Source organism: Palaemon carinicauda, chromosome 39 (assembly GCF_036898095.1).
Source record: "Palaemon carinicauda isolate YSFRI2023 chromosome 39, ASM3689809v2, whole genome shotgun sequence".
NCBI classification, from domain to species: domain Eukaryota; kingdom Metazoa; phylum Arthropoda; class Malacostraca; order Decapoda; family Palaemonidae; genus Palaemon; species Palaemon carinicauda.
In genome coordinates this window covers 37607449-37619990 of record NC_090763.1, presented here as the reverse complement: position 1 = coordinate 37619990, position 12542 = coordinate 37607449, and the positions used below count along the sequence as shown (strand labels likewise).

At 42.5% G+C, this 12542-nt stretch overlaps 1 protein-coding gene across 1 annotated transcript in view; it reads left to right on the top strand.

The window, feature by feature from the left end:
- LOC137631366 (uncharacterized) overlaps nucleotides 1–3677 on the top strand; it is a 4097-nt gene extending 420 nt beyond the window's left edge. Inside the window, exons 2-4 of the mRNA XM_068363140.1 lie at nucleotides 3100–3280; nucleotides 3441–3527; nucleotides 3639–3677. Of these exons, the coding sequence (XP_068219241.1) occupies nucleotides 3100–3280; nucleotides 3441–3527; nucleotides 3639–3677 (307 nt within the window). The remainder of the gene's footprint in view (nucleotides 1–3099; nucleotides 3281–3440; nucleotides 3528–3638) is intronic.
- Nucleotides 3678–12542: the final 8865 nt, after the last annotated feature.

The following is a 12542-nucleotide window of genomic DNA, read 5'->3' as shown; positions in this document are numbered from 1 at the left end:
ATGACACTCGTTTCCGTCGCAAATGAATAGTTTCGGAAATATATATACATCTATATCCTACGATAATGGGGGGACCCCCAGTGGGAACTCGGGGTTTTGGGTGGGGAAAACATACTGGGGAAACGAAATATGAATGTTTTCATATAGTAAATAACGTGGATTAATCGAATTTGATGTTCATTTCAATCGGAAACAAACAGATCAACCAATTCGGATAACTTTGAGATGCACGGTGTCACTTCTCTTACGAACGAACGATAACATTAGAAACGTTACCAATAATACACAGTGTTACCAACGGTGACACATGGTACACAGAGTTACCAACGGCACGTTGACATTACTAAAGATAGTAATGATAGATATTTCCATATATTAAATAATTTCTCCATATAAGTTTTACTCAATATATAAAAAGTACAATAAGGGCACAGAACCTAACAAACCCACCTAACCTAGCCTAGTAGTATGACAAGTCACAAAATAACATTTGATCTACATCGGACGTTGGCAGCACTGGTTATTGTATTTTTTCATGCCACAATCTTTGTAACGGCGCCTCCAAAGTTTATCCAGATATACTGTTTTGTATTTTCCTCCGGTTATTATAATTTCAAGAAGGTAATGTATAGAGAAGAAAAGGCTTGTTTTACGTTTATATATCGATTCCCCAGTATGTTTTCCCCACCCAAAACCCCGAGTTCCCACTGGAGGTCCCCCATTATTGGAGGATATAAATGTATATATATTTCTGAAACTATTAATTTGCGACGGGAACGAATGTCATTTTCGAAGAGAGCGTAATTTTTTCGATTAGAAACAGTAGTTTTTTTCCTAGGTTACATTGCCATGTAATTCACTACAATGAAACCCTGCAGGAATCTGTTGAGTGTTTGGGTTGTATGTATGATAGCGGCGACCTGTATGCATTATTATGTCCAACAGAATACGGCAGTTTAAGGGGGGTCACAAAGGGGCGTTAGCCCCTTCCTGTTTGGTAAGTAGGTAAGGACACGGCTTGTAGGTTAGGTTAGGGGAGACAGTTTAGGTTAGCTGATGTCCATTTTTAATCAGTACTTGAGGAACTGGCTGCTGATATACAAAGGCTCCGACATAGCTTGTAGATTAGGTTAGGGGTGAAAATTTAGGTCAGTTGATGTCCATTTGTAATTGACGCATGAGGAATTTGCCGCTGATATACAAAGGCTCTGCATTTTAGAGTATTATTGGTATTATTTTGTCCGGAGATTTATACTTTAACATGAAGAATCCTTGTCCTGTATGAATCTGTTGAATGTTTTTGCGCAATGTCCCCTGGAATTTAAAAATGGTAAAATTATAGTATAGTACAGGGAGCCTTTGTATATCAGCGGCCAGTTCCTCACGTGTTGATTAAAAAGGGACATCAACTAAGTTAAACTTTCCCCCCTAACCTAACCCACAAGCCGTGTCCTTACCTACTTACCTAACGGGGGGGGGGGGGGAGGGGGGGGGGGGCTAACGCCCCCTGCGACCTCCTTTATACTGCCGTATTCTAAATTGGACATAATAATACATCAGGTGGCCGCTATCATACATACACCCCATGGACCTTATCAGTAACTGGCATATGTTGAAAAAAAAAATAAAAGAAAAAAACAATTTTTTGGTGTTTTATAGATATCAAGGTAGGAACCTTTGTATATCAGCGGCCAGTTTCTCCTGCGTCCGAAAATTGACAGCAATTAACTTAAACTCTCGCCCTAACCTAACCTAACCTACTTACCTATGGGGTCCGGACGCGCTTTACACTCCCGTAATCTTAGTCGGCTGTCATCATACGTACAGATGGCTGGTATCATACATACACCCCTCAAGGGGAGGTATTATTTTTTAAATTGTAAAACTAGCATCGTGATATATTTCAATCAAGGTAAACCATATTTTCCCTTTTGGAAAAGCCATTTGATAAGTAATAAGGAAGACTATGCCTGTCGCAACCAACTACTAATATATTTACACCTTAATTTCTAGAATTTATTAATGAAAACTTCTTATTGAAATAAAAAAACACAAGGGTATGTGTGAACCAAAGGTTTCCCACATGATATGAATAATATATTGTCTAAATATAATTTTGGCAATTTATATCATAGAACAAAGACGTTGGGGTATTCGCTGTTGTGGAATGTATCAATTATCACTTGAAGATAATGGTCCAAAGTTGTAAGGTGTACCTTGATAAGGAAATCCAATATGGATTATTTTTTCAAGTCCATAATTCCTTTTTTTATTTGTTTTTGTGAATAACTAAATGTTTAAAGTGGTATTTTATGCTTTAATAATTCTTAATACTTAACACCCTTGGAACCCTTGGAGCATTTGTTGCACTCATTACATGGTTCTGAATGTTTTTCAGAATATCCCTTTAGTTCCCAGCTGAATTTAAAATATCCTGATTTTGAATTTTTTACTCATTTCAGTAACTAAGTTTACTAGATATATCATTCATTTTTATTCTATCTGCATTTCTTCATGCAAGAATTTCCATTATTTTTACATAATGTTGCATAATGTGTGTGTATGTAGATTTGGGGGTTGGTCGGTAATAATGAAGCATTTAAAATTTTTTTTAGTCTGGCGTACAATTGAATCTCAATTAGGGAGGTTATACTCAGCAGTTTCACTTTATTTAAATAACAGTTTATTTTTTGTAATGACTCTGAGAAATAAGTGTCCAATAGAATTGGTATTCTTTCATTACATTTGAAGGTTAATTAGAATGTACATTATATATCGTCAGGACAAATATAACATGAATAAAGAATAGAATATTATGTTAAAATGACCACATCACGACAGAAAAGCTTTTCTCATCACCAAGTTATGAAACTTGATAAGAAATACAGTTTTGTTTCCTCGGTACTTAGTATTTAGGATTTAGATATATCATTATGCAGTATAAGAATTTGTTTTGCTTTCAGAATTTCATGAAGTCCAAATAAGGTTTAACTCCTCTTGTGTATTAGGGTTCTGGAAATTCAGTTACAGTACTGGTGTAGAAGCTATTGACCCCAGTTTTAGGACTTGCTCAGATATTAATATCTCTTTTATTGACAGGCATGTAGATTTGGAGAAACCAGTCAATCCAATATCAAGTACTTTCAATATCCCAGCATTGCAAACACCACTAACAGAACAGGATCTCTTGATTTTATCTAAAGATGGTTCACAGCATGACACTAAGCAAGCAAAAAAACCAGCAAAGGAAAAAGGAAAATCTTTGCAAGAAAAAGTTTCGGTAAGTTAATTATTGATATTAATTCTTGTTCGTGAAATAATTTGACATTAGAATATAACTTTTAGTAAAGCTTTTACCATTCTCTTGAAAGTGATTCACTCAGATTCTTTGTCATTACTAATGCTAGTTTATACAACATAAATTATTTTCTAAATTTCAGCCCAGATTGAATCAACCAATGAAAGAGCCAGTGACAGCAGAGAATCAGTATGAAAAACTTGCTGAAGTGGTTACACCTTTGTATCGGGTAAGATTTTTAAAAGTTTTCATTTCTAGACCATGATTTATAGTATGTAATACTGTAACATCAGTTTTCTTTACGTGCGATAAGGCCAAATATATTTTGTAATATTTTCAGAGGATTACAGAATTAGAATACAGTACATCAATTCAATAGTATTAGTGATATGAAGTATAGTTGGACACAAATTCTTAGAACACCTAGCTCTGAGGAAACACACCCTGTCACACACTTACTGTGGCAATTACCAAGCAGATCCTGTAGTGAGAGATGGCAGAAGTGGTGAGTGGAGCTTCACACAGGAACTAGCCACGCAGATAGTGTGACAGGGTACACTTCCTTAGATCAAGGTGTACCAGGAATTCCTGTGTCCACCTGTACATGTATGTAAATAGTGTCATAATTATATCTAAATTTTATTGATATTCTGTACTTCAACTAACTTGCAATACAGTGCGCCATAATTTTCAGTTGTTCCGTAACCGAAATACAAACCACGCTATTTACAAAGGGTTACCTTTTAGCGTAGCTGAAATGGCGAGCCATTAGAATTTAACGAGGGTGTATTACCCCCGCGCTAGTTAGCGGGGGGTAGGGGAGTGGTAGCTAGCTACCCCTCCTCCCCCTCACACACAGGTGAATACTCACTTTCACTTTTGGCTCGGACTGTGACAGACGTCTCTGTCTTGGTCCTCTCTTGGCAGCCATTGTTTGTTTTGTCTTTACTTAATCGCTTACTTTTCATTTACTCAATATATATGTAAACATGTTTTCATGTTTGTATATATATTTGAGTATAGAATTAAGTAAGTTAACTTTTCAGATTTGTGTGTGTAGTGTACGAGTTAGGCCACCACGGCGTAATTTTATGGGTGGCGATCGAGTTTGACATATGTCTTTCTCTCTCTCTCTCTTGAGGTCGTTCACCCTTTTACTACGTGTTACTACGCCTTTGTAGCTTCCTTTCCATGGTGGGGTTGCTACGCCGTACGTTTGTCTCAATTAGATATGAATCTAATTGTAGTTGTTTTTTGTTTTTCAGCTTGTAGAACGATTCCTTTGGGGGTTTTCGTTCTTTCTTTAGTGTTCATTCATTTTTAAATTACGTAATTACATAGTTACATAATTATAATTGTTATAATTCTGTTTTGGTTACAGCTCTCCTTCCACGAGTGTAAGTGGTTGTGAGGGCACGTGCCTGTTGTGTAATTCTTGTTCCTTTCCCTCGGGATTCCTCTTCGGAGCCTTCCCGGGGGAATGAATGTGTACTAATTTTTAAATATTAAACTTAGCCGGTGAATATATAATAGCTGACGTCTCCGACGGCTCGACAGATTCCAAAAACTCGCGAGCGATCGCCGTGAAGGTTGCGGGTGTGACCACCAGCGCCGACTATCGGCCAGATACCGCATATACTTGTCAACATCTCCAGTTCTTCTCTGTCGGTCTTGTCGACAAGTTGGTTCCGCTCGCTTTATGACCTCGAGTTTTCTACCGAATTGGTGAAGTACTTGGTTTTGGTTTTATTGCTTTCGCCATGTTGGATTATTCAATACTATCTTCAAAAGAAATGCTTTTGAAAGGAGAGGAAAAGTGTTTTGCCCTTGCTTTTTTTTTTTTTTTTAATCTCTGGTTTTTCCATAGAGAAAAGATGGCCGACCCTTCCCTCAGTGTACGGAAGTGTGTTTAAGGCTTTTAGTAATTATTTTATCACTTTATAAATTATTGTTGATATTTATAGATTTACCTCTATATATTTTATATTTTATATCTCACCCGCCTTTATTAGGCCTCTTCGATTAGCTTTCCATTTATACTAAACATCAAGATAAATGGAAGAGTAGTAGAAAGGGCATTAATGGATTATGTGTTGATAGCTAAAAGAATGTTTGGAAGATTGAAAGACGTGCACGTGTTTAGGGGTATGGCTAACGGTATGTCTGATCATTTTTTGGTGGAAGGAAAATTGGTTGTAGCAAAAGAGTGGGGGAATAGAGTAGGTGGATGTAAAAGGGAGCTAGTGAGGGTTGAAGAGCTAATAAAACCGGGGGTAAAAAGTAAATATCAGGAAAGGTTAAAAATGGTATATGACGAGGTGAGAGTAAGAGAAACTGGTAATTTAGAGGAGGAGTGGAAGTTAGCAAAAGAAAATTTTGTTGGGATTGCAAGTGATGTATGTGGCAAGAAGGTTGTTGGAGGCAGCATGAGGAAGGGCAGTGAATGGTGGAATGAAGGAGTGAAGGTAAAAGTGGAAGAGAAAAAGAGGGCTTTTGAAGAATGGCTGCAGAGTAATAGTATAGAGAAGTATGAAAAATATAGAGAGCAAAAGGTGGAAGTAAAGCGCAAGGTACGTGAGGCAAAGAGGGCAGCTGACCTGAGGTGGGGTCAGGGACTGGGTCAGTCATATGAAGAGAATAAGAAGAAGTTTTGGAAAGAAGTGAAGAGAGTAAGGAAGGCCGGCGCAAGAATTGAAGAGACAGTGAAAGATGGAAATGGAAGGTTGTTAAAAGGAGAGGAGGCAAGGAAAAGGTGGGCGGAATATTTTGAAAGTTTGCTGAATGTTGAGGATGATAGGGAGGCAGATATAATTGCGGTTCCAGGTGTTGAGGTGCCAGTGATGGGAGATGAGAATGAGAGAGAGATTACAATAGAGGAAGTGAGGAGAGCACTAGATGAAACGAGAGTAGGAAAAGCATCGGGTATGGATGGTGTGAAAGCTGAGATGTTGAAGGAAGGGGGTGTGACTGTACTTGAATGGTTGGTGAGATTGTTTAATGTGTGTTTTGTGTTGTCAATGGTACCAGTAGATTGGGTCTGTGCATGTATTGTACCACTATATAAGGGTAAGGGAGATGTGCATGAGTGTTGTAATTCAAGAGGTATTAGTTTGTTGAGTGTAGTTGGAAAAGTGTATGGTAGAATACTGATTAATAGGATTAAGGATAAAACAGAGAATGCAATCTTGGAAGTACAGGGTGGTTTTAGAAGAGGTAGGGGTTGTATGAATCAGATTTTTACAGTTAGGCAGATATGCGAGAAATATTTAGCAAAAGGTAAGGAGGTGTATGTTGCGTTTATGGATCTGGAGAAAGCATATGATAGAGTTGATAGGGAAGCAATGTGGAATGTGATGAGGTTATATGGAGTTGGTGGAAGGTTGTTGCAAGCAGTGAAAAGTTTCTACACAGGTAGTAAAGCATGTGTTAGAATAGGAAATGAGGTGAGCGATTGGTTTCCGGTGAGAGTGGGGCTGAGACAGGGATGTGTGATGTCGCCGTGGTTGTTTAACTTGTATGTTGATGGAGTGGTGAGAGAGGTGAATGCTAGAGTGCTTGGACGAGGATTAAAACTGGTAGGCGAGAATGATCATGAATGGGAGGTAAATCAGTTGTTGTTTGCGGATGATACTGTACTGGTAGCAGACACAGAAGAGAAGCTTGACCGACTAGTGACAGAATTTGGAAGGGTGTGTGAGAGAAGGAAGTTGAGAGTTAATGTGGGTAAGAGTAAGGTTATGAGATGTACGAGAAGGGAAGGTGGTGCAAGGTTGAATGTCATGTTGAATGGAGAGTTACTTGAGGAGGTGGATCAGTTTAAGTACTTGGGGTCTGTTGTTGCAGCAAATGGTGGAGTGGAAGCAGATGTACGTCAGAGAGTGAATGAAGGTTGCAAAGTGTTGGGGGCAGTTAAGGGAGTAGTAAAAAATAGAGGATTAGGCATGAATGTAAAGAGAGTTCTATATGAGAAAGTGATTGTACCAACTGTGATGTATGGATCGGAGTTGTGGGGAATGAAAGTGATGGAGAGACAGAAATTGAATGTGTTTGAGATGAAGTGTCTGAGGAGTATGGCTGGTGTATCTCGAGTAGATAGGGTTAGGAACGAAGTGGTGAGGGTGAGAACGGGTGTAAGAAATGAGTTAGCGGCTAGAGTGGATATGAATGTGTTGAGGTGGTTTGGCCATGTTGAGAGAATGGAAAATGGCTGTCTGCTAAAGAAGGTGATGAATGCAAGAGTTGATGGGAGAAGTACAAGAGGAAGGCCAAGGTTTGGGTGGATGGATGGTGTGAAGAAAGCTCTGGGTGATAGGAGGATAGATGTGAGAGAGGCAAGAGAGCGTGCTAGAAATAGGAATGAATGGCGAGCGATTGTGACGCAGTTCCGGTAGGCCCTGCTGCTTCCTCCGGTGCCTTAGATGACCGCGGAGGTAGCAGCAGTAGGGGACTCAGCAGTATGAAGCTTCATCTGTGGTGGAAATGTGGGAGGTTGGGCTGTGGCACCCTAGCAGTACCAGCTGAACTCGGCTGAGTCCCTGGTTAGGCTGGAGGAACGTAGAGAGTAGAGGTCCCCTTTTTGTTTTGTTTCTTGTTGTTGTCGGCTACCCCCCAAAATTGGGGGAAGTGCCTTTGGTATATGTATGTATGTGATCAAGATAAATTTTATGTTTTGTTTATATGCGGCCTTTACCTATTCCTTGTAGGCGGTCCTAACTTGGAAAACGAAGTTAAACAACGTTGAGCCCATTCAACTTTTATTTTTGTTAAGTTTAAATCAGTTGCTCTGTAAGAGTGATGAGATGAATTTTTTTTTTTTAGAAAATATTTTAAGAAATATATTCTTTGAATAGTCTTCGTGCTGTTTTTTTCAAAGATGAACTAACGTTTTGTTTATTTATGCTACGCAGTTTGCGCTCTATCGTTACGATAGAGAAAGAGAGAATCATGGTTTCACTTTGCAGAAAGAGTAAATCGATTTTGACGTTTTGTTCATTCTTCTCTCAAATGAAGTGTTTTAGATACTAATTTAAAGGAACTTGTTAATTTTCAATTTCTTAGTCCTTTCAGTTTTTTCCTTTGGTCAAATAACCTGTTGTTGACGAAGGGTGAGTGGGCCATTCTCTTGTGTGTGACAAGAGAGAGAGAAAGAGAGAACGATCCGATCTTTATTCTCGTCCCAAGTCTCTGTACAAGGAGTTTGGGAGCGAGTAACGTTCTCGATTCAGTTTTTTAATCTCGTCCCAAGTCTCTGTACGGGGAGAGAGGATAAAACGTTTTAGTTTTTATTCTCGTCCCAAGGCACTGTACGGTGAGAGATTGAAAACGTAGTCCTTAGTGAACTAGTGTTTAGTCTCCTCCCCAGTCACTGATCTTTTTAACTTTATATTTTTCAATATTTAACTTAGCCGGTGATTATATAAGCTACAGCTCTGCTGCTCGACAGAAAACTCTACGTTAAAAATCCGCCAGCGATCGCTATGCAGGTAGGGGGTGTACTTCAACAGCGCCATCTGTCGTGCAGGTACTCAGTACTCATTGTAAACAAAGAACTCAATTTTCTCTCTGTCGTGCCACCGGCAAGACCTACTAATTCGCTGTTGCTAACTGGATTGGTTTTCACAACTATTTGGTCAAGTACACGTTTCTAGTTTTGAGCTTTCGCTTTGCAGGCTTTCTCTTCAATAAATCCTTGCATTCTTTTTTTGATATCGGATTATTTGTTGATGACTTTGGATAGTTTTTGAATTCCCCTTTGACCAATTCAAAATGGCTGACCTTTCTCAAGTCCCTAAATTCAGGAAGTGTAATGCTAGGGACTGTTCAAGGCGTCTTCCGAAGGCCTCTATCGATCCTCACACCGTTTGTTCCAATTGTCGGGATAAAACCTGTCAATTGGAAGATCGATGTGAGGAATGCGTTGGGCTTTCGGAATTCGATTTTATCGAATTCCAGAAATATACACGTAGGCTAGAGAGAGATAGAGTCAGGAGAAGTTCATCTCGCTCCGTTGAATTTTCCTCTCCTCATGCCCCACAACCTATTCCTTCCCCTGTAGTGGTTGCTCCTAATCCCCCTTCTGGCACTCAAGAACCTTCGATGGCAGATATGATGCGTGCCATCCAAGCTCTGGGTGAGAGAGTCGAGTCCTTGGCTAGTGACCGTAACCAGCTCATGGCGGACGTCAAGGAGCTGAAGTGTAAGAGTGCAGTGGGTAGTGATAAAGTGAGTGATAGTGTTGTGGATAGTGTTGCGCTTGAGGGTTCGTCTGTTCGTGCCTGTCGTCCTCCTAGTCCGGGACCTCTTGCAAGCTCCCAAGTCCAGGGGAGAAGCAATGTCGTACGACCAAAGGGTTCGAGAGGCTTTAATCAGCGAACAGACGTTCCCTCCGTGGTTTCGGGCGTATCTACCCAAGATCGCCCCACCCACACAGAGACGAGAGAGCCCATTTATTCCTCGTCTGCGGAAGAGGTTTCTCGTAAGAAACCATGGACCAAGGTCTCGCGACCTCTTAAGCGCAAGTCGGTCCCTTCCGCGCAAGTCCAACGGCCCAGTTGTAGCCACTGGGTCAGTTCGGACTCGCTGCAGTCTTCCGATGACTGCTCACCTCCTAAGAGAGGCAAAGCGGTACCGCCTCAGGCAGTCACACCGTCTGTCGCCGCACCTGCTCCTGTAGACCCTAAGTGGTCTTTGCTGCAGACCATGCAGTATCAGTTAACGTCTCTGATGCAGGACTTTCGTGCGGAGAAGGTTGATGCTGCACCAACCTCTTGCCTACAACCAACCACGGTTGTGCGTCCTGTGGACGCTGAGGCGACCTTCTTCCGCACTCCAGCTGAGAGAGTCCCGCCACCCATGCGTTCCAGTGTACCCTGCCAGCCGCAAGTTGACGTTCAGCGACGCACGGAACCTTCCGTTGACGTTCGCGAGGTACAACAACCGTCAAAGTTATTTTGTTTTGACGCGGTGCGTCAACCTCCGCAACCCAGTGTGGTTGCCTCTGCTCGCCCACATCAGACTAGACAGTCTGGAGTAGACGCTGTGCGTCCCCGCGCTGCTATGGTTGTTGCCAGCTCACAGACTGGGCAACAGTTCCATGACGTTGCGTCCGGTTCAGTCACGCGTGCACCCGTGCGACCGGACTCAGCTGACCAGCCGATTCCTACTCCTTTGCCGCTTCCTCCTCAGTTCTCGGATGATGGACTCTCTGATGATGACGATGCGGCACACGTTGATGAACCACATTCGGACCTTGACGAACCCAAGACCACGCAACCCTCTTTGGACTTTAGAAAAGTTCTTGCTCTGTTCAAAGAGATGTATCCGGACCAGTTTGTGTCTGTGGCTCCACGCTCTCCTCCGTCAGAGTTTGCTTTAGGTACGCAGTCATCCTCGCCTGCCTTTACGAAACTCGTCCTCGCACGCTCGTCCAAGAGAGCTTTACGAGTTTTAGGAGATTGGATGCAGTCCAAAAAGAGTCTAGGGAAGACAGCCTTTACGTTTCCCCCTGCTAAACTCTCTTCCAGATCGAGCGTCTGGTATGCAACGGGAGAAGTTCTCGGCTTGGGAGTTCCTGCCTCTGCCCAGGGCGACTTCTCAAGTCTTGTAGACTCTCCCCGCAGGCTAGCCATGAGACGCTCTAAGATATGCTGGTCACCTTCGGACCTAGACCATCTGTTGAGAGGAGTATTTAGAGCCTTCGAGGTCTTCAACTTTTTGGACTGGTGTCTGGGAGCTTTGAGCAGGAAGATCTCCCCTTCTGACAAGGAATCTTCCTTGCTCATAATGTCCTGCATGGACAAGGCCATACGTGACGGATCTAGTGAGCTTGCTGCTTCGTTCGTATCCGGGGTCCTCAAGAAACATGAGAACCTTTGGTCTTTCCTGTCAGCTGGAGTGACACCGTGTCAAAGATCAGAACTTCTGTTTGCTCCTCTCTCAAAGTGCCTTTTTCCAGAAGACTTGATTAAGGAGATTGCTGCTTCTTTGATTCAGAAGGACACCCATGACCTGGTTGCGTCCTCTGCCCGCAAAGCCACCCCTTTGCCTACCTTGTCAAGACCCAGGATGGACACTCCAGCGTCCAGATTTATTCCGCCCTTTCGTGGCAGAGCCTCCAGCAGAGGAGGTGCTCGTGCCGAAGGGAGACGTGGGAAGAAGAAAGGAACCAAGTCCTTTAAAGGCAGAGTCTGACTGCCACCTTCTTCAGACAGCAGTGGGAGCCAGACTCAAGAACTTCTGGCAGACCTGGGAGAAGAGAGGCGCAGATGCACAATCTGTGAAGTTGCTCAGAGAGGGGTACAAGATCCCGTTTGTACGAAAACCCCCTCTAGCAACGTCTCCCATCGATCTCTCTCCCAGGTACAGAGAGGAAGACAAGAGACGAGCATTGAAGCAGGAGGTGTCTCTCTTGCTAGAAAAGGGAGCGGTAGTCAAAGTCCTGGACCATCAATCCCCGGGCTTCTACAACCGTCTCTTCTTAGTGGTAAAGAAGACAGGAGGGTGGAGGCCGGTGCTAGACGTCAGTGCGCTGAATGTCTTTGTCACAAAGCAGACGTTCGCCATGGAGACCACAAAGTCCGTTCTAGCAGCGGTCAGAAAGGAAGACTGGATGGTCTCTTTAGACCTAAGGGACGCATACTTTCACGTCCCCATCCACCCAGACTCCCAACCTTTTCTGAGATTCGTTTACGAAAAGGTTGTCTACCAGTTTCAAGCCCTGTGCTTTGGCCTAAGCACAGCTCCTCTTGTGTTTACGAGGCTGATGAGGAATATAGCCAAATTCCTTCATTTAGCGGACATCAGAGCCTCCCTCTATTTGGACGACTGGCTTCTAAGAGCTTCTTCCAGTCGTCGCTGTCTGAAGGATCTAAAGTGGACTCTAGATCTGACCAAGGAATTGGGTCTCCTGGTCAATATGGAAAAGTCTCAACTGGTCCCATCCCAAACTATTGTGTATTTAGGGATGGAGATTCACAGTCAAGCTTTTCGGGCTTTTCCGTCGGCCCCCAGAACAAGTCAAGCCCAGTTATGCATCCAGAACATGCTGAAGAAGGAACGATGTTCAGTCAGGCAGTGGATGAGTCTGATAGGGACACTATCATCCCTGGAACAGTTCGTTTCGTTAGGAAGACTACACCTCCGTCCCCTTCAATATCACCTAGCTGTTTACTGGAAAAAGGACAAGACGCTAGAAGCGGTCTCGATCCCCATTTCCGAGAAGATGAAGTCTTCCCTGACTTGGTGG